The sequence below is a fragment of the Schistocerca serialis genome, chromosome 5, assembly GCF_023864345.2.
Source record: "Schistocerca serialis cubense isolate TAMUIC-IGC-003099 chromosome 5, iqSchSeri2.2, whole genome shotgun sequence".
NCBI classification, from domain to species: Eukaryota; Metazoa; Arthropoda; class Insecta; order Orthoptera; family Acrididae; genus Schistocerca; species Schistocerca serialis.
In genome coordinates this window covers 621,397,546-621,423,840 of record NC_064642.1, presented here as the reverse complement: position 1 = coordinate 621,423,840, position 26,295 = coordinate 621,397,546, and the positions used below count along the sequence as shown (strand labels likewise).

Below are 26,295 nucleotides of genomic sequence, written 5' to 3'. Positions count from 1 at the left end.
TCAGGTCAAAGAAACACATTAACAGATACAGTGCACCGAGCTGCAGTAAAACTCTACAAAATTATTTTGTGATACATCAGTCAAGTGAAGAGACGAAAGTTCGAGCAGCCGAGCTTACACTAGCCTACCACACGGTAAAACGTCACCAAACTTTGAAACGTCCCCTTAGAAAAATTATACATGACTGTGCTTAAACTGACACACAATATTTATTAGCGCAACGCATTCTGACTTTCAATAATCCCTACAAGAGAATGGCCCTGACTAAATTAACCTATACGTTTCACAAATCACTTACCTCACAAAAATCTTCGTTACTCGAACTACTGCAATACAGCGAGCGCCACTACCGCCAGCTAAATAAAAGACCCAAACTACTGAAGGCACTAATTACTGATAGGCATAGTTAGCAAAAGAAAGATTTTGATAGAGAACAAACAATGTATTTACCTTAACAGCGTTCAAAAGTCATAATATATATAGCAGTTCATGACATCCATTCTTACAAATGTACTGTTTCTGATGGACACACGTCCAGATCATCCGCTCTCAAAAATCCGCCATCTCACTCGCCACATCCACCACTCGCCACCATCCACCTCCAACTGCACAACGCTACGCGCTGTTCACATCAAAGACCTTGTAAAAAATAACTAGACTCACTGATGGCGCTGCAGTCGCGGGATAATTTGAACCTTCGGCTGGACGCCATTATAGTGGTTGTAGTCTGATGTGTTGTGTAGTACTGTTGTTTATGAAGACCCTCATTCAACGTTGTATATTTGTTGGGACGTACATACAGTATTTGTTACTCGTAATTCTACTGTCTGTACGTTTCAATCAAAAGAAGTACAATGTGAAGAGTCGTGCAGCGATTAATTTTTTTTTTCACTATGGGACTTAACTACTGTGGTCATCAGTCCCCTAGAACTTAGAACTAACTAGCCTAAGGACATCACACACATCCGTGCCCGAGGCAGGATTCGAACCTGCGACCGTAGCGGTCGCGCGGCTCCAGACTGTAGCGCCTAGAACCGCTCGGCCACATCGGCCGGCGCAGCGATTAATTGTACAAATAAATTCGAGAAAGGAACGAATATTACTTTTCACAGGTAAGTGAATATTTTAAGTTGTTTTGTATGTCAGTGCACTTGCTTAATAAATGTTTTTGTAACACGGTATTAGCATAATGTCTGTGCATCTATTTGCAGGTTTCCTTTCTCAAAACCACGGCTGTTACAAAAATGGTTACACGCAGTCAATAGGCAACATTTTCGACCGACAGAAAACCATTTTATATGTTCTGATGATTTTGAAGAAAGTTGGGTGATCGGTAGTGTTTTCATGGTCTAGGTTAGGTTGAAACTTGATAATTTGGTAGTGAGTTGCCAAAGCACTATGCCATATATAACGCACTTCTCGTCATAAAATCTAAAGCAAGGTAGAGTCAGAAAATATGTATTAATATAGTGGGCAAATCTTCGAGTATTTTGATGCATTTTGCGTACATCTATCGTAAATGAACTACACAAAATTCTAGGGGTCCAGAACATAACTTTTAGCTACGGCAGATTCCATGTAGTACGTAAGATAAATTCATAAACAGTGACTATTTGCTGTTTGTTCATAAATTAAAAAGTATGTTGTAGTAACGTATTTAAATGAGGCATTATGTTTTTGACCTAACCCAAGGGATGGCATTTTATAACCAAAAGCGATGTATAAACATTCGAACTACGCGCGTCAGTTTACCACTCTAAAGGCCGCCGCCCAGCTATTCAATTTGTCCGCTCTTCACAGTCGACCACTCGAGCGGTTGTGGGGACCTGGTTCACATCCAGCTGCCCAACACTACCATGGACAACAACAATGCAAACCAGCTACAGACTGCACACAATACAGCCAGTGATTTTCATACAGAGCGCTACGTGGCGTTGCCAATATAAAAACCTAAACAGCCTACTTACAACTTATAGATCTAGTGATTGTACTAATAAGCTTAACAGCATTATGTTTGATGATTCTTCCAGTGCAAAAAAGTTTAGTTTAGCAAGAACTAAAGTATCAGCCTTAGTGAAAGGAGTTATTGCTCACCAGAGTGTAAAGGAAAGCCTTGAATACATCAAAAGTCTTCTTTCTACGGGATATCCACTGATGCCAGCAATCATAAGGCCACTGAAATATTTCCGTTTGTTGTTAATCGGGGAATTCAGATCAAACTTTTGAAGGTGAGTTCCCTACATAATGAAACATTTGACGAAATTTCAAGATTTTATAAGAATTTTATCGAAATATTTGATCTTGAAAAAAATAAATGTGTGGCATTTTGTGGAGACAACACCAACACAAACTTTGGTGGTTTAAAAAGACAAGGCAAATGCAACGTATTTACCAAATTAAAGGCAACATTGCATGAAAACGTTGAAGGCATAGGGTGCCCTGCACATGTTTTACACAATAGCGTGCAGACATCTGCTGACAGTTTAAGCTGTGATGTTGAAACTAACGTCATGAAGGTATACTCACACTTTTACATATATACTGTTAGAAAAGAGAGGCTTAAGGAGTTCTGTGATTATGTGGGAACTGAATATATGAATGTAATGTGTCACTCGAAAACTCGCTGGTTATCACTGTTTCCAGCAGTGGAAAGAGTAATCCGCCTGTTTGAGCCGTTAAAAGATTTTTTCCTAAATGAAGACAAAGCCCCCAAAATATTGGTTCAGTTTTTCAGGAACTCTTTAAGTGAAGCCTACTTATGGTTCATTTATAGTCAGCTTAGCACTTTGCAGCATTGGATAAAGGAAATTGAGGGAAGCACTAAAAGTGTAATAGAGGTAAATAAGTTTTGAAAAATACTCTGGAAACTGTTACTAAGTGGAGAGAACAGCTGTTCATTTCTTTTAATGTTAAATCTGTCCTTAAAAGAGCAGAAGTATCATAAGCAGCTGAAAGGAGTTTTAGAGAATAAGCTAGCAAGTTTTATGACACTTGTGTAGAATATCCCAGAAAGTGGAGCGCCTCATATTTACCCTCATCGCCAGTGTTTGATTGGATGTTACTGAAGAGAGTGCCAAAATGGGAAAGTGTTGAAGAGACAGTTTCTTATTTGAAGAGTAAAGAGATTGAAATCGGTGATTCCATTCTCTTTGATCAGTTTGGCATACTGACAAATTTTGTTGAACAAAGTCTTCACAATTGGAATGATGAAAAAAAAAAACACCATTGGAATGTCAGAGAAGTGCGTGAGTTTTTTTTTAAAAGCTGCGACTGTCTTCAGCATTACTCTGAATTGGTAATAATTGCAAGGTATTTATTTGCAATCCCAGCCCAAAATGCCAATGTGGAAAGAATATTGTCGTTCATGAATATCCAGTGGACTGATGAAAGAAACAGAATGGAGGTGGACTCTCTTGAAGCAATCCTGCAGATCCTGTACAACTACAAAGTGGATTGTACCGAGTTTTATCTCTGTGTCTCAAAGAACAAAGACATGATCAAGAAGACTGGAGGCAGTGAAAAATACCCTTTCCTCCAAGGACAGTCAATTCCATCTACAAGTGCTCAGTAGTATTAAAGCTCATGGTAATATTAATTGATTAAAAGTTGAATGGCTGTAAAATTTTGCAAAATCGTAATACATTTCTTTATTACTGTATACGTTTATTAAAAGTCATTAATTATACAGATAATCTAGATTATATCAATCTTTTGTATCCTCTTATTAGTTATAATAACCGGGTTAACAAAATGTATCAACAAAACATTAATATTTAAAATTAAGAAACCTGGGTAAATGTGGAATGAGGCGTCCATTGGCACCCGGGTGAATGTGTCCCGGTTTTCACCGAGAATAATTTGGTCACCCTAGTCCAGTGAGATTCGACAGAATGGCTTTTTGCTTAAACATTGAGCGCTATGAGTAGCAAAGAAACATAAGACTTTCAATGCTTTAGCGTCTGCCAGAGTTTAGTTAGAGCTAGAACAACAGTATATAAAATGCATATGGGAAGTCTACTTCCAGTAGTATCGTGACACTAGATAACAGATCAGAGCAGCCGATTACCAGTAGCAGATCGTTCGTTTGATTACACGAGGGTTCAGTTTAGCTGAACACGGTACATCAGTCTATAGGCTTATTGACAAACGGCCGCCGCAACATTATTAATCAGCCGCAAAAGGCTTCATCTTGAGTTACTTTTTATTCATACATCTTACTTTACCAACAGAAACTCGGGAACAGCGAAAGCACTGGCTCAACGTGGGGGATACAGGGGCGTGCACAGTCTATGTTATGTATGGTCTGTGGTCGTGTCTCATTCCAGACCACAGTTGTCAGAAACTGACAAAAGTCGGAGACATTTGCATTTGCTTCTGCACCCGGTTGGCCGACTTTCGACGTTCTACAATACCCTAGCGAAGTAGCAGCAAAGAAACCATTGTTGATCGTGAGTGAGCTGTGTAGGTGGTAGCTGGTAGTCGTGTGAACGAAGCGCACTGTTGCCACATGATCAACGTTAGCCACAGACGTCTGTTCGGTATGCTATTTGAATGAAATAGCACTCGAAATGACACTGTAACAGCATAAGTCTACAGGTAGTAGGCTGACGCACAAGCTTTTCCTCGTACGCAGAAGATCACAATACATATTTCCCGGCTAACTGATAAACCGGATTTCTTTCATGTTTGCGTTTAGTCAGCCTACGGCCTTGGCGATGGCCTGTTTGCTGCCATAGACCATTTTGTTACTATTTTCTGCAAAGTTGCTTTCTTCGACGGCACTTCCCATCTGTCATTTCTTTTCTGTACGGGTTTCTGCTAAAGCCTCTGAGGAATTTTGACTGGGCTCTTTCTAGGTAATTTTTGTACGCAGCTGGCCATTGAAATCGCTACACCAAGAAGAAATGCAGATGATAAACGGGTATTCATTGAACAAATATATTATACTAGAACTGACATGTGTTTACATTTTCACGCAGTTTGGGTGCATAGATTATGAGAAATCAGTACTCAGAACAACCACCTCTGGCCCCGGCCTTCATACGCTTGGGCATTGAATTAAACAGAGCTTGGATGGCGTGTACAGGTACAGCTGCCCATTCAGCTTCAACACGATACCATAGTTATCAAGAGTAGTGACGCGTATTGTGACGAGCCAGTTGCTCGGCCACCATTGACCAGACGTTTTCAGTTGGTGAGAGATCTGGAGAAAGTTCTGGCCAGGGCAGTAGTCGAGCATTTTCTGTATCCAGAAAGGCCCGTACAGGACCTGCAACATGCGGTCGTGCATTATCCTGCTTACATGTAGAGTTTCGCAGGGATGGAATGAAGGGTACAACCACGGGTCGTAACACAGCTGAAATGTAACGTCCACTGTTCAAAGTGTCGTCAACGCGAACAAGAGGTGACCGAGACGTGTAACCAGTGACACCCCATACCATCACGCCGGGTGATACGCCAGTATGGCGATGACGAATACACGCTTCCAATGTGCGTTCACCGCGATGTCGCCAAATACGGATACGACCATCATGATGCTGTAAACAGAACCTGGATTCATCCGAAAAAAGTGACGTTTTGCCATTCGTGCAACCAGGTTCGTCGTTGAGTACACCATCGCAGGCCCTCCTGTCTGTGATGCAGCGTCAAGGGTAACCGCAGCAATGGTCTCCGAGCTGATAGTCCGTGCTCCTGCAAACGTCTTCGAACTGTTCGTGCAGAAGGTTGTTGTCTTGCAAACGTCCACATCTGTTGACTCAGGGATTGAGACGTGACTGCACGATCCGTTACAGCCATGCGGATAAGATGCCTGTCATCTCGACTGCTAGTGATACGAAGCCGTTGGGATCCAGCACGACGTTCCGTATTACCCTCCTGAACCCAGCGACTCCATATTCTGCTAACAGTCATTGGATCTCGACCAATGCGTGCAGCAATGTCGCGATACGATAAGCCGCAATCATGGTAGGCTACAGTCCGAACTTTATCTAAGTCGGAAACGTGATGGTACTCATTTCTCCTCCTTACAGGAGGCATCACAACAACGTTTCACCAGGCAACGCCGGTCAACTTCTGTTTGCGTATGAGAAATCGGTTGGCAACTTTCCTTTCGTCAACACGTTGAAGGTGTCGCCACCGGCGTCAGCCTTGTGTGAATGCTCTGAAAAGCTAATCATTTGCATATCACAGCATCTTCTTCCTGTCGGTTAAACTTCGCGTCTGTAGCACATCATCATCGTGGTGTAGCAATTTTAATGGCCTGTAGTGTATTTGCAGAGTCAACGGTACAGTTTCCAGTCGTTCCGTGTATGTTAATATCTTGTGTGTAAAGCCTTGTTTCCAGGAGACAATAGATTCGTTCATGAAATTTTAATTTCCTTGTTCGGATGTCTGCCGCTGGATTTAATACCTTTTCTGTTGTATAATGGGAATTTTAGTGTGTAGCCATCTTCCGTTACATTTAGGCCAAAAATCTTTCCCTTAATGTGTTGCCAACCTTTGGATTGCAATACAACAGCCAAGTATGTAGCCAAAGGTGGGAGTGCTGTCCAGGCCCCTACACAACCTAAATTAAATTACACAACACTTAATTGTCATGTAGTGAAACTGAAAGATGTAAATGGCGATCGAAAGTTCCCTTTTGAGGGCGTTGCTGCATACTGGCAAAGTAGTGCGACTCCGATAAGGTTATACCTAAGCACCGACACGTGGGCCAGGGATTAGTGTGACGTTTGTGTCTTTCCGGCGTGCGTGCGGTAAATGTGTAAACGCGAACTATGGCGACGTTATTATGTAGTGCGTTCCCACAGGACCGACGTGCTGCTATTCTTTTCTTTGCTGCGAAAGGGCAAATACTGGTAGACATCCACCGGAGAATGAAGAATGTGTGTGGGACAGCATGTTTGTCTATAACTGCCGGTGTGCAATAGTGTGACAAAGGGTGCTGCTAATTAATAACGTCCCCATGTCGCAAATGTCTTAAAGCAGAAGTTACGCCAAATCAAGTGGGAAGATGGCAATAGTGAATTGCCGAATCCGGTCATCTATATGTGAGGGACACTCCTGCCCTATAGTCCGGATCTCTCGTCATGGTCTCATAGTCCTGATTTCTTCTCATGGTCTCTTAAAAGGACCTTGAAGGGTCGACGATTCCTGTCGAACGCGATTATACATCAAGCAGTTATCGACTTCTTCACGCAGCAGGACACGGTATTTTACCAAGCGGGTATCTTCAAGCTGGTTCGTCGGTGGGATGATTGCCTCAATGCCCTCGGCAAGTTGTGTGGGTTGTATATCTGGATTGTACGGCCTCCGAATGGAAACTTTTTGATCACTCCTTCTATTCCGGTTTTCAGTCAAAGACGAAAAAGGGATTGCAGTAACGACAGTAAACAAAGCCACTGATCAATTTAAGCCATCAAAATATCGGAGCTATCGATATATCGGTAGCACGTTCGGCTATCCCAAATGCTTCACCCACATCAAACTATTGTACACTGTAGGCCTTCTTGAGTTCAGTTGTTGTTTTGTTAATCAACTGAGTTCTTATTTGTCGTTAAATTTAATGCAGTCGCTGCCATTTATTGTTTTTGTGCTGTGTGCCGATTCGTCCATTAAGATGTTTCCTAAATACTATATTAAACTAAGCATATACCTATAGCTGTTTAACGTTATAGAGACTGATAGAAGTTTGGGGTTGCAACACTTCAGTATTTCACAAGACAACCTAGCGGTAAATGTCATTGCAGATACCATTAAATTAAAATAAGTGAATAAAAATTCACTTGGATTTGCCTGCGTCGCCAAAAAGTCGCGTTGCTCAACAAACATATCATCCAGCCGGGCGGAGTTGCCTCGTGGTCATTGGCGCCACGTCATGGATTGCGCGGCTCCTCCCGCCGGAGGTTCGAGTCCTCCCTCGGGCATGGATCTGTGTGTTATCCTTAACGTAAGTTACTTTAAATAATGTGTAAGTTTAGGCACCGACAACCTCAGCAGTTTGGTCCCTTAGGCATTCACACACACACACACACACACACATACACACACACGCACACACACACACACACACACACACAAATATCATCGGAACGGCGACATGGTTGCATTTCACCAGGCCACTTCTCAATTAAATGGTTCAAATGGCTCTGAGCACTATGGGACTTAACTTCTAAGGTCATCAGTCCCCTAGAACTTAGAACTACTTAAACCTAACTAACCTAATGACATCACACACATCCATGCCCGAGGCAGGATTCGAGCCTGCAACCGTAGCGGTCGCGCGGTTCCAGAAAGTAGCACCTAGAACTGCTCGGCCACTCTGGGCGGCCTCACAATTAAAAAACCGTTTCCAATAGAGAACGATGGTGAGGGTTTGTGGAGAGCGGAAGAAGTCTGTGAGACAGCTCATTTCTACAACATATTTTCAACGGGCTGCCTGAATTTAACCGATACGACTGCTCCCTGCATCTCCGCCGCCCCATCCTTTCATCCAAAATGCAGCTATACTCTTGTGATAATAACGGGAGCCACGAATTACGTGCACAATTAATTCTGAAATAATGCTTTCATTCATGCACTATCAAACGACGAAGCATCCACAGTTAAATTTAAACACGTAATATCAGAAGCTCATTTTTTATTGTGATGCTTTTTATGTTATTTGAAAACAATGTACAACAACCAGGTTCTCCGAATTATCACCGAGCGGGGTGGTTCTGCGCCATGAGGCGGTGAGGTAGCAGTCCCTGGACTAAAAAGGCAAGGTTGCTCGAATCCATCCGCCAACAGCTTTACAATCTTTTTTTATGTGGTTTCTCATTTTCAATTTAGGTAAATGCGGGGCTTGGTCCCTCACTACAAGCCACAGAGAATACATTCCGAGTTCCTTTTTTTCCTGAAAGATTCCAGAACTCTTGAAGATGCAGCCTTTCTACTGAAATAAAAAGAGCTGCATAGAAGGCGACCCGAACATCTCTTCGGAGACTCCCAGCACTAAAAGCCATATTTGTATTGGAAGCTGCGAAGCGATCGTCATTTTGCACTGTTTATCTGATCGTAAAGATGGATCACTTGTGGGACGGCGAGTTATCAAGTCTTCAAATTTTGTCACAAGAACGACAGTCTTCGGTGAAATGTCTTATTCGAAATATCTCTGCAACAGTGAGTTCAATCATCACGACTCTGACGTGTTTGTAAATAAACGTCATTTAAACGACGTTGTAAGTTTTACATAACTTTTTTTTTTTTTGCGTGGGGGGTCGGGCCATCAGTCTTCTGACGGGCTTGATGCGCCCCGGTACGTATTCCTCTCCTTCCTGTGCCAACCTCCATCTCAGAGTAGCACTTGCAACCGATGTCCTCAATTATTTTTTGGGTGTACTCCAATCTCTCAATCTCTGTCTTCCTCTAAAAATTTAACCCTCTACAACACCCTCATACCGTGGAAGTCATTCCCTCATGTCTTAACAGATGTCCTATCATCCTGTCCCTTCTCATTATCATATGTTCCACATATTCCTTTCCTCTCCCATTCTGCGCAAGACCTCATTCCTTACCTTATCAGTTCACCTAAATTTCAACATTCGCCTGTAGCACCACATCTCAAATGCTTCGATTATCTTCTGTTCCGGTTTTCCCATAGTCCATGTTTCACTGCCATACAAAGTTATGCTCCAGACGTACATTCTCAGAAATTACTTCCTCAAATTAACGCCTATTTTTGATACTAGCAGACTTCTCTTGGCCAGGAATGGCCTTTCTCCCAGTGCTAGTCTGCTTTTGATGCCTGCCTTGCTCTGTCAGTCACGGATTATTTTGCTGTCTAGGTAACAGAATTCCTTAACTTCATCTATTTCGTGACCATCAATCCTAATGTTAAGTTTCTCGCTGTTTTCATTTCTGCTACTTCTCATTACATCGTGGTTCTTCGTTTTACTCTCAATCCCTATTCCGTACTCTTTACATATTTCATTCCATTCAGCGGATCATGTAATTCTTCTTCACTTTTACACAGGATAGCAATGTCATCAGCGAATCGTATCACTGATATAATTTCACCTTGAATTTTAATTCCTCTCCCGAACCCTTTTTTTATTTCCATCATTGCTTCTTCGATGTACATATTGAAGAGTAGAGGGGAAAGACTACATCCCTGTCTTACATCCTTTTTAACCCGAGCCCTTCATTCATGATCGTCCACTCTTATTATTCCCTCTTGGATCTTATACACTATCCATCTCTCCCTGTAGCTTAACCCTATATTTCTCAGAATTTCGAACATCTTACACCAGTTTACATTGTCGAAAGCTTTTTCCAGGTCGACAAATTCTATGAAAATGTCTTGATTTTCCTTCAGTCTTGCTTCCATTATCAATCGCAACGTCAGAATTGCCTTTGTGGTGCCTTTTAAGGCCAAACGAATCGTCATGTAGCACATCCTCTTCTTTTCCATTCTTCTGTTGATTATTCGTGTCAGCAACTTGGATACATGATCTGTTAAGCTGATTGTGCCACAATTCTCGCACTTGTTAGCTCTTGCAATCTTCGGAATTGTGTGGATAATATTTTTCCGTAAGTCAATACTACGTCGCCAGCCTCATACATGAAAATGAAATGAATGTGTGGCATTGATGGGCGGGGGGCCCTATGCTGGAAAGTACGGCCGCCGAGTGCAAGTCTTATTTCAGTAAGGAATCCTACTCCCGCTATACCATTTTCTGCTGCTGTTGATATTACCCTATACTCATCTGACCAGAAATCCTTGTCTTCTTTCCCATTTTACTTCACTGGCACCTACTATGTCTAGCTTGAGCCTTTGCATTTCCCTTTTCAGATTTTCTAGCTTCCCTACCGCGATGAAGCTTCTGACATATCACGCCACGACTCGTAGAACGTTATCCTTTCTTTGATTGTTCCATCTTTTTCTCATGGTCACCTACCCCTTGTCAGTCCCCTCCCGGAGATCTGAAGGAAGGCTATTCCGTAATTTTTGCCAATGGAGAGATCATCATGACACTTTTTCAATTACAGGCTACATGTCCTGTGGATACAATTAACGTGTCTTTAATGCAGTGGTTTCCATTGTTCTTCCGCCTTTAGGGGCAGTTTCTCACCGCAAGAACAATAGAGTGCTTCGAACCTCTGCCCGCTCCTCCGTCCTCTTTTCGACAAGGCCGTTGGCAGAATTAGGGTGACTTGTTATGCCGGAAGCCCACGGCCGCCAATGCTGATTATTAATAAAAATTTAAGCAGTGGCGGATTCGAACCCGGTACCGAGGACTTTTTGATTATTAATCAAAGGTACTACCCCCGTTTTCTTTATCTGATCTCATTTTCTTCTGTATTGTTCGTGCAATTGTTCGAGGCGGGTTTCCCATGACCCCCTTCTAGACCATCGTAGAGGAGTGAATTGGTATCAAAGACTGTATAACCACATTACTAGTGAGAAAACGAAATTCATTTCTGAGGTCGTATACATTAGAAGTCTGGTTGAAATTAAGTAGCGAATCAGTTTTAAGATCTCAAAACTGTAGCTCATAGTATTTGTGTACTGCGTCTTGTTTTAGAAATAAACAGTTTGTTGAAATAAGAATTTAAAAGGAACCATTAATCGTTTAAGAAAATTGAAGAATTATAATGAAATGAAAGGTACTTAAGTAAACATTTGGGTTTAAATTGAGGACCTTGGGAAGCTTTGATGTTCTGCAGGAATTCTGATTTGGTGTCAGATAAGTCGTAAATTTAAATACAAGACCGTAGTTGGAGACAGATTACTGCTGTTAAAAGATATTTGAACATGAATGAGAGTTTCACTCTGCAGCGGAGTGTGCGCTGATATGAAACTTCCTGGCTGATTAAAACTATGTGCCGGACCGAGATCCCAACTCGGGACCTTTGCCTCTTGCGGGCAAGTGCTCTACCATCTGAGCTACCCAAGCACGACTCTCACCCCGTCCTCACAGCTTTACTTCTGCCAGTACCATGTCTCCTACCTTCCGAACTTTACAGAAGCTCTCCTTCGAACCTTGCAGAGCTAACATTCCTGGAAGAAAGGATACTGCGGAGACATAGCTTAGCCACAGCCTGTGGGATGTTCCCAGAATGAGATTTCCACTCTGCAGCGGAGTGTGCGGTGATACCAGTGGAGCACTTGCCCGCGAAAGGCAAGGTCCCGAGTTCGAGTCTCGGTCCGGCACACAGTTTTAATCTGCCAGGAAGTTGCTGATTTGAACATGATTAACTTTGTAAGTTAATCAACGCAACGTCGAGTTTATTTTGCTGTAATATAGTATTAGAAGATTGCACTGTGTTCTGTTAGGAAGTAGGCAATACATTATACTCGATTTTTAATTTTTTTTTGCAGTTGGGTGACGTTATCATATTGCCAAATAAGGAGAAGTTTAATTGCGCGTTTTGGTATAACATACACCAAATACTATTTGTACGAAGGCCTCACAAAAGCAAATTATGTACGTAGAATCAATAAATAAATGGCTCTAGAATAAAATTAAAAACTTGAGTATTTAACAGTCGGACCCCCCCCCCCCCCCTCCCGTTTGACAAAATCCGGAATCTACATGGTATCCATCGAAAAAGTTCTCGGTAGTTTTACAGATATAAATGGCACGCACGACTCACGTCGTTGCAGCAAATTACGGGATATTGGCTTGTAGGCACGCGTATGGCGTCCGATAGCTTCTCAGATGTGCTGCATCCGGTTCACATTAGGCGAATTTGGTGCCCAAGACGTCGAAGTGAGTTTCCTATCATGCTCCTGAATAAATTGTACTACGATTCTGTGGAACAGACTGACATCGGGTTGGAAGGTGCCATCACCGACGGGAAAGACATCGAGCATGAATGTATGAAAGCTATGATGTTCACATAGTCCGCAGGCTGTCACCCCACCTTCAATTATTACCACAAGTATCTTGGAAGATAAGTTCCCTCACAATAAAATACTGCCCTTACCGGCTTTTGTCCGGGGCGCGGTGGGTTTCGAGCAGCCGTTCTCCCGGGTAATAGGATATCAGGGCACTACCATCTGTCTGGTGTGACAGGAAACGTAATTTCTTCGACCAAGTAACACTTTTCCATAGATCCACGATCAATCTCCATGATCCTGTGCCCACAGCAGTCGTAACTGAGAATGTCTTGGGCCAATATGGAAACGCGTAGGGTTCATCTTCTGCATATCGCGATGTTCCACAATGTGCGCTGAAAGATTAGCTCCGAAGCAATTGTGCCTGCATCAACGTGTACTCTCGTTAGAGCTGTCGCATATCGCTGCCTATCCTGCTTTACAGAGAGGACAAATCCCTGACTTCCACATTCTATGATGACGTGTGGATATATGGTCAGATCTGATTTGCATGAAGTCGGGTATTTGGGAGTGGTGGTTTAAAAGTCTGAGGAACAATGAATTAAAAGTCGGAACATTAACATTAAGAAAATGACGAAGTCGATTTTGATGCGATGACGGTATATGCCACCTGGTGTGACGGCATATGCCACCTGGGGGATAGCAGATGTACTGTTAACGGGTCCAACGTCGTCCGCCAATAGATTGGTACCGCAGTGCCATCTGTGTCTACACTTTAACAGGGAACGCTCACAGCCAGACGCTTCAGTCCAGAACCGCACTGCTGATATGGTCGCAGGTTCGAATCCTGCCTCGGGCATGGATGTGTGTGATGTCCTTAGGTTAGTTCGGTTTAAGTAGTTCTAAGTCTAGGGGGCTGATTATCTCAGATGTTTAAGTTTCATAGTGCTTAGAGCCATTTGAACCATTTTTTCACAGCCAGTAGGCTCAGTGTGGTGCAAACATGTGAAGCAAACCGGCAGCCATTACACAGAGATGCGCTTCTGCTTCCTACAGCCAATTGATCGAGTTTGAAAGGGGTCCAGTTGTGGTCTTCAGAGTGGCGGGATGGACCTTTTGGGGAAATCCCACAAACGTTGGATGTGCTGCGTCAGTTGTGAAACGATGCTGGTGTTAGTGGTCACGTGAACGTCCTCACACGCCTAGACGAAGTTCTGGACTCCTCGCAGATCAGCTACCATCACGCAGGTAAGAGGGCTTATGAGCCCAGAGGGGTAAACACGTATCATTGCGAAACGGTTATTTGCAGTGGGACTACGGTCACTCACACCTCTACCCCGTCTTCCACTCACGCCACAGCACCGACGTACACTGCTCGACAGGTGCTACCAGAAAATCATTTGGAATGACGCTCTCTCGTGTAGGGCATTCTCTAAGCCACACTGGCCCCAGCCGATGCCTTATGGTCTAGGGTGTGATAAGCTATAACTCTCGTTCACCTTTGGTGTTTCTCGAGTGGACGCTAACCACGCTCAGCATATGCAGAATGTTGTTAGACACGTTGAACAGGAAGCTCATGTGCTGTTCCAACAAAATAATGTTCACCCACACACTGCCGGTGAAACTCAACGTGCTTTGCAAGAAGTACAACTTCCCTGGCCAGCACGATCTCCGGTCTCGTATCCAATCGAAAACATGTGGGAGATGAATGGGACGAGAAGTGACTCGTACGACTTGTCAACCAACAACTCTTACAGAACTACGTGAGACGCGGGATAACGTATTCCAGATCGGTACTCGCTATCTGTACAATCGACTGGATGCCAGTGTCAGCGCCAGCATTGCCTCCTGTGGAGGCTACACCACGTACCAATATGAGTTTTTCAGCATGGGTTGATACCTGGTACCTCAGAACCGCTATTAATCTGTAAATGTAATCATTTCATGTACTCCATATCCACTGTTGCAGCAACAAATCAGGACTGAATTGGAAAGCTCTAAAATGGTGCACATTTTTTTTTCGTTAGTGTATTATCAACAATGTTCATACTCTGGTACAATTACACTTAGAGGCAAAAACGTAGATTTTCGATTATTAGATAAGTAGTAGGCTATTTCCTTATAATAAGAATATTTAGTTACAGTTCCTGGTCTGAAAGGTCTTATCTAACTCACGCAATGTCATAAAACTACCTAGATCATCTTCAGATATAAGTAGTTGCTTCAGACGCAACAACTTAGATCCTGAGTGATCGAAACATGTAATATAATTTAAAATGTGCAATTGTGACTGAGCAATAGATAAGAATTATCTTAAACATAAACACAAGTGCTGACTCTCAAGACTCGAATATGTAGACCACAGTATTTCATGTTTGTTTGTGAACTCCCGCTTAAGACAGCAGTAGCTTTCATGTTCAAAACGGATAGCTCCTAAGTTCTGAATATTGCATTTACTCCGAAACAAGTCATCGGAATTTGAAGAGTGAAATGCCGTTGAATTCATATGTTTTAAAACTACAGTACTTATAGCAGATATAACAGTAATTGATACCGATGTCTCTATAACTATTATTGCTATGAAAAAGTATACCCCGTTTAGTGAAGGAGTTTCTAACGATTCAGGTGGTTGAAAACAAAATACAATAACATAAAACGATTGGGAAAGTATATGAGTTGGACATCTTAGCTGACTCACCCTTTAACAGGACCAGAAGCAGAAGTTTCAACATCGCTTTGCGAAATTTTCATGAATATTTCGTCCAACCATTCGGGCAATATTTATCAAATAATGATGATGTTTATTTGATGGCGTTCAAAACACAATAATGTGGACTGCGATTTTTGACTGTTGTATTACCAATTAAAATGAAGGACCAGAGGAAAGAACCAGGTAAGTCAGTTTCTATGAAACTCGAGAAAAAGTGATTTTAATGGTTGAACTGTAATTACATTGCTATATAAGATCATTCATTAATTTTATTTCATAAATTAAAGCTCTTGGAAGCATCGAATGGGAAATAGCATTATTGGCATCCGGAGTGTTGCCAGAATGAAATAGTTTCCCAAAATGCAGTCAAACGTCACTTTGTAAGGGGAAAGAAACAGGTAAGTCAAGTGAGGCAGACGCAATAATTCCAAAACGGCCACGACCAGGGGCGCCGACTTATAAAAAATATTGGGGGGCCGTTACTGGGGTCTTCTCCCGGGAAATTTTCTAAATTTTATATGAGAAATAGTGAGTTTTAAAGTTTTTTGAGCATTTTAGAGTCATATAATCAACATTAGAATCCCGAAAACAGGACTTTCGATAACTCGATTCTCCGGCAAACTCGACAAGCCCGACACATTTTTTGGCTTTGAAAAAAGAAACAAAATATAAACACGCACGGTATGTTCGTAAAAACCTAATTTAATTTACTGTAATAATCATTGTTATAGACTATTACAGAGCAGTGAATATATATATAGCTCTGAAAAGACTGAAATTATATTTAAATATATCCTAAACTATTATTAAAAGAATAAAACGTAAAATATTGCTTTCGCACAGTAACAGCACTTTGATTAATAAGTGAAATAGCTAATTTAAGCATTCTTTGAATAAGGAGAAGGGTTCATTAAATAAAAACAATATCTTAAAGTTGTTGCTTTAACACAGTTAATAATGTTAATACAGTATGCCAAATACTTACGGTCAAAAAGTATGTAAACAGCGGGTTTTAACTGGGTCTTACACCCTAAAAATATTTAAGTATTTGACAATAACTAATACAGTACTATAGTAATAGAGTAATACAGTACTAAATTAGTACTAATATTTCGAAAATGAAAATTTAAATTATTGTATGTATTTAATTCTCTGTTTTATAAAGATTTTTAATATTTGCTGTAAATGCCATTTTTAGGGCCACAGTGTCTTTAGAAAGGTGCAGATGTCGACAGTGTGACAGGATTACTGAATATGATGTCGTTGATGACTGGTCGGATATCCAATTCACCCAACACATTGCGGTGGGCGTGAAGAACAGCCAAGTCTCGCTTCTGTCTCATTGTTGATCGGAGATACCACTTCAGACGTCTAAGGGCGCTAAATGACCGTTCTGCTGTTGCTTTCGTGATTGGAACTACTTGGAGAAGCTTAATGCACTTTACTATTTCACATAACATTTCTTTAACTGCAGGCTCGTGTGTAATGTACTTTCTTACGTTACGCGTGTTTTTTAAGACCAGTTGTATTTTTATTACCGATATCGGCTAACATATTCAAGTGTAAGCGCAGTCTCTCAATGTCTAGGTCATTTCTAAAAAACTCAGTTGATTTCCCAAATTTTTTTCACCTCTATTTACTAAATGCAAGCACTCTTGTTCAGCTGCAATGACCTGTGTGTGTCCAGTTGAAGCAAACCGCTCAGTAATGCAAGACTGCACCGTTTCACAAACTTCAATGTAAATAGCTTTGTAGTATTCCTTTGGGGTTTTGAAAGTGTGCGGTGAGCTGGCTTCGTTGTTTTTATACTTCTTTGGTATACTTCGATTCCGAGGAAGCGAAGGATCATCAACTTGTGAAGGTTTTTCTTTTAAACACAATTCCAAAAAGTGTTCAAAACTATCACGCCTTCCATTCAATATACAAATCAAGCCCTCATATATTTTTTTTCAGATCAGCGTCACTTATATGAGGAAATTGAGTTTTTTCAGTGACATCCTCTACTGGACTCACAATAGTTTGCAGTTCTTTTATGGCTGCTTCGTGATTCTGTAATGCTTTTTCATGCCGCGAAAAAATAGGTTGAACATGCTCACAAATTTGTGTTTTTACGTCATTACAGATTTTTTGACATTTCAATTCAATGTTATGTAACTCAGTAGTTAAATCTTCACGTGTTTGTTCAAGCGTGGTGTCTAACTTCCGAAGATTTTGTTCCATTGTGTCTAACTTTTGAAACTTTTGGTGTGTTTGTCTCTGATTTTGTTCCATTTGTTGCATTAATTGCAATAATAATGTTTTAGTGTCTGGAATCTGTTTCTCTATGGTTTTTGATAGTGCATTTTCACCGGCAACATTCACATATTGACAAGTAGAAAATGTGTCTTGACTGATTTGAGAAAACGGTGAGGACCCAAATCCTGAGTCTACAGTATTTGCAATATTGTGTTCTGTCATTTCGGATTCCTGAGGCGAGCTGTTGCCGACCGATCGATCGATAATGCTTCCCTGTTCACTACTTGTTTCACTGTCTACACCATTATTTGCCGCCCGCTCCATTTCCCTATGCACTATTACCAATTTACTACTTTGAATGTCTGTTAATTCATTACACAGTGGTGCTGATAAGCTACGCTCGTCGTCGCTATTATTTCTCAGTTTGCTTTGGAGCCTAGTGTTACGTTTTTCACACACCATTATTGTCACAATATTTCACACGATAACACAGAAAAGCACAATTTGAAAAGCAAAATAAGAAAACACATTAATAAATCATTGAAAATAATATCTAGTTAATTGCAAGCGCAGCTGCGAAATACTTGGTGCCAATCTACATGCATGCCACAACTGTTTTACTGTACAACAATGAAAGACTGCAACTACAAAGGAGATTCTCTCTACAATTACATGCTAGCAATAAACAAAAGCTAGACCAATTATACAAACTACAAGAAAAAATCAGAAGATTCCAGTGAGGCATCCTCGGCTAAGAGCCGACATATGAAACGTCCCCTTAGAAAAATTGTACGTGACTGTGCTTAAACTGACACACAGTATTTTTTTAGCGCAACGCAATCTGACTTGCTCAGTTGGCAGAGCACTTGCCCGCGAAAGGCAAAGGTCCCGACTTCGAGTCTCGGTTCGGCACACAGTTTTAATCTGCCAGGAAGTTTCATATCAGCGCACACTCCGCTGTAGAGTGAAAATTTCATTCTAATATGTAGTAGTAGTTCCGATATAAATGATAAGTTGCCAGATCTAGGGGCGTTTCATACATCAAAAGTGTTGTAAAGTGACGGCATAATTATTCCGATGTGTGTGTAGAAATTCCGAAATTTTTAAGTGAATTTTGTGACGAGAAAAGACATAAATTCCGCGTGGCGTATTGAGCAGGTCGGTGGCTAAAAACTGTGACTGCATTAGGTACCGACAGACTTAATATTTGTCGAGCACTCTCAATCAAAAAGCTATCCGTATTTTTGTAGCTATTACGTTTTCGGGAAATGCAACACCATAAACTTGCTAAAGTGAGTGAAAGGGATTGTGAGTGATTGTGTTAAGACTAGCACGGGGTTGGCGGTGATACTTGTTCACCTAAGTTTCAGAATATATTAATTAAGGACCAAATTTCGAACCTTTCATTTAGTGTGAAAACTTTCTCCCGAAACGTAGATTAGTGACTTTAATTGCAGCCTGGTTCACGTCGAAGTATAGTAGGTTTCGCTCGGCTTCCCTGCTGATGATCTGCTGAGACAAGTAAAGGGACGGAAGGAACCGCGCCGCCGCAAGTGGAAACACAGGCATTGGGAAAGACAGAGGATGAGGAAGAGAACAGTGTGTGGAGAGGGTAGTGGTACAAGAGGAAAAGGGTAGGGATGAGTAGAGAGAGAACAGGAAAGAGGAGCCCTGATGTGGAGTGGATAAGTGAGGATGAGTTAAAGTTTGCAAGATGGCTAAATTTCGGGGCGAATCTCATAGTCTGGGAGAGAGAGTTGGTTGAAGCTACGTTGAGATGGGATATGAAGTGGCTGTAGGTGTAGGGATTTGAAATGGCGGTAAGTGTAGGCAGTTAGTGATGTGTTTATAAAGGCGGGGTGGTATGCCAGGGTTGGTGATCAGAGGCGAGAAAATGGGCTTATTTGAATCTAGTTTGCGGGTAGTACGGGAGATCTGGATGTGTTTCATGTGGGAGAGAGGGGTTCTGTGAATTTGATAAGATGTTATAGGATCTATGTGGGGGAAGGTAAAGGGATCCGAAGGGCGAGAAGGAAGTGCTTGGCGTTCGAGGTTCTCGAGGGACTTCCAGAGCTTTGGTGGATGGAGATCCACGCAACATTTGCATAGCAGAGGCTGGCTCTGAGCAAGATTTTGTAGGTGTGGAAAACAGTGGACGGGTGTTAACCTCCACCCTTTGTCGCAATGCTTTATGGATAAGGATTCGCCTGTTGCGAGAACACGGATACAGAACGAATATTTCGAAATGTGGCTCCACAAGTAAAGATCATTTGGCAGGGATACGTTTTTTTCCATAGTCTGTTCAGACAGCCACCTTCTTTTTGCTTTTCCTTCGCTGCAATTTACTGGTGGGAAAAAGTGCATCAGACTTTTGTTTGCTCTGCCCTCTCGCGGCCAGATGAGTCGCCACTGACTTACGTGTATCTTTCCCTTGAAGGATTGACTTATCTGGCTCTTTTAGGTTACAGCAAAATTTCGAATGCTCAAATCTCTTGACTCGCTTGCTTTTTTCCTGTTTTAGCCTCAACACGTGAATATAATCTATCTGAACCGAGCTGTAGCAACAACTCAATTTCGAAATAAAAAGTGACTTACCTGGTTTTTCCCCCTAACACTTCTGTGGTGCACTGAGATAGCACATAAGAAGAGTTTGAGACACTTGATACCAGAAGTACCGCGGACGTCCGTCCTCAGTAGGAACATCGCTGCTCACAAGCCAAGAACGCTGCCCGCGAGAATCACGTCCCTAGGAAAGGCAGCCCCCTGGAAGGGAGATGCACGATTAAGGGGAACGACAGGGTGACGGACGAAAGTATTGCACAAATACATGATTTTTTTCTCCGTACTGCAATGTAGTAGGCAAATGGGATTTGCTGCAATGAATAAAGCATACATTGATGTTTTTGTTGAAAAATATTAATATCTTCACTGTGTAACTGGGATATTTCCGGGGCGGATCTGAAAGGAGGTAGATCGACGTTTATCGCTGTAACACCGGTTGTGGTGTTGAAGTTAACGTATCACCCTTATCCTTACAGATGTAATTTTAATTCATCGTAGGGATTTGTAAAGAGAATTTTTTGGCGAATAATAGACATTCGAAAAGGATGGCCATGTTTTGGACCATTACTTTTTGTCCCCAAAAAGTACTAAATATCGATATAAGAAAAATCGGCTACGAAGACATGGAGAGAGTACAATTTGCATCAAGCGAGACCAAAAATCATTAAAATCGGAAGAAAATTGTAGCGTGGGACAACAACCATGCAGACAAACATGGTTCTGAGAAAAACGCGTTGTTTGAAAAGTATTTATCATACAAAAAAAGGGAGAAAGCTTGAAACTTACGGGATATCCGTTCTAAGTATCGTCCCGGCTAGTGAATGGCCGCTTTCTGCTACTTTGACCTGATAAGCCCTCATTTTCGTCGCTGAGCGCATCATCGCTCGCGTCTCCAGCTTCACATAATCATCGCATTTCATCAGCGATTTTGATTTTATGGGCATTTGCCACGTGCATTAGTGCAGTACGGCCTTCATTGAATAGACATACGGCGAAATTTGAAGCAATGTTGACAATTTCGCTACGGCTGGCTGGCTCTGAGCATTATGGGACTTAACTTCTGAGGTCATCAGTCCTCCAGAACTTAGAACTACTTAAACCTAACTAACATTAAGGACATCACACACATCCACGCCCGAGGCAGGATTCGAACCTGCGACCGTAGCGGTCTCACGGTTCCAGATTGTAGCGCCTAGAACCGCTTGTCCACTGCGGCCGCTTCGCTACGGCTGAATGTTATTTTTGGAGCGTGTCTCCAAATGAGACTACTGAAACTTTCTTTTACGTTTTGAGTAAAACCGCCCAAACACCGCTCCAGCGTATCAAGATTACTCAAATCGGTATAACCACGGAGTCTGCGCGGGGAACCGGTTCTCTAACGCTCGACTTCAAACGGTCGCGGAATCGTTACTTCTTGGAGTTCGCGCATAATACGAGGCCTGTTCAGAAAGTAAGCTCCGATGATTGCCAAATTGAAACCACAGTGAACATCAGAAATGTTTTACTTGTAACAATTAGCTACACCTTTCAGCTACTTCTCTACGTAGTCGCCGTTCTGACTTAGACTTTTGTCATAGCGTTGTACCAACTTTTCAATAGCCTCATCATAGAAGGCAGCCGCCAGTGCTTTCCGCCAATTCTCCACGCTGGCCTACACCTCGTTGTCTGTGTCAAAATGTTGTCTTCAAAGACAGCGGTTCATGTGACCAGAGATGAAACTCAGGGGGAGACAATTGCGGACTGTATTGTGGGTAATCTAACATTTCCATTTGAAAACGATGCAGGAGCATCTTCATTACCCCTGCAGAATGCGGCTGAGAATTGTCGTGAAGACGAAACAGCACGACAGTTATGTAATGTTAGCTGCATAGCTTCAGGCGAAATTTCTCACCAGGCCCTCGTACTTGGCGGCAGACACTATTTTCTAGACATCTTTACGCACTCACTGCGAGCTCAGAAATGAGAAGAGCGACGTGATGCTAACTGGGGCTATACTAGAGACACTACCCAACACATCTGTGCAAAGCTTTATCGGATTTTCATAGTCGTTTCCATTTCGCGACCGATCGGAGCTTACTTTCTGAACGCCCCTCGTATTTTGGGGAATAATTCTTCAATGTATATGCATTCGAATTCTGTAATAAAAAAATCGAGTTTTTTCGACCGTCGCCCTGTCGTTCCCCCTTAAGTAACCGTGCACGAGCAGTAGTTGTCAGTTATAAGTTGCCGTCCAAGTCTTGCTTTGGAGTTCCAGCAGAACGTTCGTTGTGTCTTCAAGTCTTTCACGTCGTCGAGTGAGACAGAAACATTCGCTGACAAATAGACAGTGGTTGGTCTTCAGTAAAAGCAGAACTGTGAACAGAAGTATCGTGTTTGGACGGAGACCCCCTGCTTAGAGATCAAACTGAGTATCGGCTTCTAAGAATAGTAGATCGAGACAGAAGTTTCTTCCGACTTTAGTTCGTAGAACATTATTTATATATTGCTCGTGGAACTGTAGTCAGCGCACGACAAATAGGGTGAACCCGCATTCTAGAATTGCTGTAACCCGCGTTACCAAAGTTGTTACTTTCATTGTGTGTGTACTGCCCTAGAATCTACGCATCCGTCCTCCTAGGACACCTTTATTAGTCATTTTGAGCGGCAGCGAGATTTTTCTGAAAGTGGATACCCCCAGCCCACAATTCCTTCAAATATGATAGAGGCAAAAGTAGGCACGCAGATAGTTTCGACGAAACGCGTTGTAAATCTGTGGCCATACCGGTTTTATAGAATGGTGTAAATATCGACTGGGAAATGAGGTACGGCGCGCAGAGCGCCGTGAGCCGCTGGGCTCCGGCAGGCAGGCATCAACGACTGCAGTCCCCGGCTTGGCAGCCGACGGGCAATTTCGATGGGCCGAGTTGTCCGGAACTTGGGCGCGATATTGCCCGTCCGCCGAGAAGGGTCCAAGTTTACCCCGCCGCCTCTCCTTGACGACTTACCCGCTGCCGCCAACTTCGCCAGGTCGAACGGCGTCGCGCAGCTGTGTACTGCCATCCTGTTGCCTCCAACAGCTTCGAGCAAGTCCCGGGGGACGCGGGACGGGATACGTCAATGAATGCCGCCTTAGGCGCGCGCAGGCCAGGCCTGTCTTCCGGACACGCCTGCAGCCATCGCAGCTTATGTCCTTCATCGCAGCTTCTGCTCTCTGAACTTGTAGAGATTCCAATCTGTCTTCGCAGCGTGTTTGTTGATTGATACTATCCGATTAAAATTACTTGATAGTTGACGTCCTGTCACTTTGCCCCGACAGTGTTACCACATCCGGTGCCGGCTAACGCTTGGCTACAGGCGACACATAAACACAACCGGTGAATTCACGAAAGGAACAATGTTGGAAGTGGCCTCCACGCAGTACGTCAGAAATATGAGATGCGCTGTCGACAGCTGACATTTAGTGACGAGTGACTGAAAGGCGGCAGACGACGCGTTTTCTATCCCTGATGTCCGAAGCTAACCACAACCTCCCGATCTGTAGTGTATTCGAGAAAAACTAACCTAAGGACACCACACACATCCATGCCCGAAGCAGGATTCGAACCTGCGACCGCAGCGGTCGCGCGGTACCAGACTGAAGCGCCTAGAACCGCTCGGCCACACCGGCCGGCTCGGCAGAACTAAAATCACTATTACTTTTCCACGGCATTTAAGGCAACCCCCACAACATCACTCACGACAGAATAATTTTAGTTTCAGTGGTAAAGGCTAACAGTAATTTCTCGCTGTTATTGATAACCTGAAACTACCTTCTACTGGCTATACGGGCTGCCTCGTTATCACCCGATGAGCAGTCCTGGTTGGTACTTGGTTGCAGACTATAGGTGACTCAAACAGATTCCAAACGAAAAACGAATGCAGGAAGAAAAATAAGGATAAATAAAAAGTCAATATGATGATGAAAATGACGCTGAAAAATTTTAAAAATAAAAGAAACACATTCTAAGTAATTAAACGAATATAAATAATAATCAAAGTCTTTTGATTAGATTTTAAAAAATAAAAAATATTCACTGCAGGATAGTGTGCTACCTACTGTGCTACGCCGTTACATTGTGGAAGGTGGTTGTATTTATGATTCTGGTGACCCAGTTGCAACGATTAATTGCAGCCTTCAGAAAATATGGCTTCACGCAACGTCGTCCAAAGCTTATCTAATGTAAATCGTTCCCGTGATTATAAGAACTGTGTATGTGACGCTAAATTGCTTCTTGTGCGGAAGGAACCTTCTTGTGCGGAAGGAATCAGTAGTGTTGTTATGAAACGTGGGTATTTCATTAGCACCGTTGTACAAGGGTGAGTCAAATGAAAACCCTAAATATGTTTTAAATATTATTCATTGTGCAGACGTGGAACAAAGCTGTATCACTTTTCAACATAATCTGCCCCACACTCAATGCAAGTCCTCTAACTCTTATAAAGTGCATAAATTCCTTCAGAAAAAAATTCTTTTGGTAGTCCGTGCAACCACTCGTGCACCACGTGGCGTACCTCTTCATCAGAACGGAACTTCTTTCCTCCCATTGCGTCCGTGAGTTGCCCATATATATGGAAATCACTTTGGGAAAGGTCTGGTGAGTATGGTGGATGAGGAAGACACTCAAAATCCAGGTCTGTGATTGTTTCAACTGTTGTACGGGCAGTGTAGGGCCTTGCATTGCGATGTTGCAAAAGGACACCTGCTGACAGCAGTCCACTGTGCTTTGATTTGATTGCAGGCCGCAGATGATTTTTTTAGGAGTACTGTGTGTGATGCACTGGTGATAGTGGTCCCTCGGGCATGTAGTGCTCCAAAATGACGCCTTTTTCGTCCCAAAAGAGAGTCAGCAGTACCTTCCCTGCTGATGGTTCTCTTCGAAACATCTTTGGTTTTGGTGATGAGGAATGGCGCCATTCCTTGCTCGCTCTCTTCGTTTCCTGTTGGTGGACGTGAACCCAGGTTGCGTCCTCAGTAACGATTCTTGCAAGGAAGCCACCACCTTCTCTTTCAAAGTGCCGAAAAAGTTCTTTACAAGCATCAACACGTCGATCTCTCATTCCAGGTGTCAGCTGCCGTGGCACCTATCTTGCAGACACTTTGTGAAACTGGAGCACATCATGCACAATGTAGTGTGATGACCCATGACTAATCTGTAAACATGCTGCAATGTCATTCAGTGTCACTCGGCTATTTTCCTGCACTATGGCTTCAACTGCTGCAATGTTCTGTTTAGTCACAACTAGTTGTGCCTGACCTGGACGAGGAGCATCTTCCACTGAAGTCACACCATTTGCGAACCTCCTACTCCATTCGTAGACTAGCTGCTGTGACAAACATGCATGACTGTATTGAACCTTCATTCGTCGATGAATTACGGTAGGTATCACACATTCACTACGCAAAAACCGAATAACTGATCGCTGTTCTTCCCTGATGCAAGTCGCAAGTGGAGCGGTCATCTTTATACTGATACTGCGACGGTATGTGTGCATCTGCACTATGCTGCCACCTACAAGCCATTCTGCACACTGTTTGTAGCACTGTTACCAACTTACAGGATAACGACGCAAAATTTCGATTTCTTATTACGAATTTAAGGTTTTCATTTGACTCACCCTCGTATGTGTGTGTGTTGTTTTTGTACCATGTGAGATGGATCACCCTCGTATGTGTGTGTGGTTTTTGTACCATGTGTGATGGAATACGAAACAAAAGGGCCAAAGATCCAGGATTTGGGATCCAAAACCGTCAAGAAAGACTGCAGGGTAAAAAATTGGAAGTGAGTCCTCTGGTGCGATGGTTTTGCAACGACGCATGGTTCGAGTGTGACGTTGAGGGCTCTGTTTAGAGGGAACCAGCTACCACGTGTGAAGTGTCATCTGTTAAGTAATTTTAATCGGGTTATAGCAAAGCGTTAGGTGAAACGTGCTCTTGACCAACATTCAG

General features: G+C 42.7%; 1 protein-coding gene across 1 annotated transcript in view; it reads right to left on the bottom strand.

Annotated features, from left to right (window-relative positions):
* LOC126482142 (filaggrin-2-like) overlaps window positions 1–23,369 on the bottom strand; it is a 49,495-nt gene extending 26,126 nt beyond the window's left edge. Inside the window, exon 1 of the mRNA XM_050106119.1 lies at window positions 23,315–23,369. Coding sequence (XP_049962076.1) covers window positions 23,315–23,369 — 55 coding nt within the window. The remainder of the gene's footprint in view (window positions 1–23,314) is intronic.
* Window positions 23,370–26,295: the final 2,926 nt, after the last annotated feature.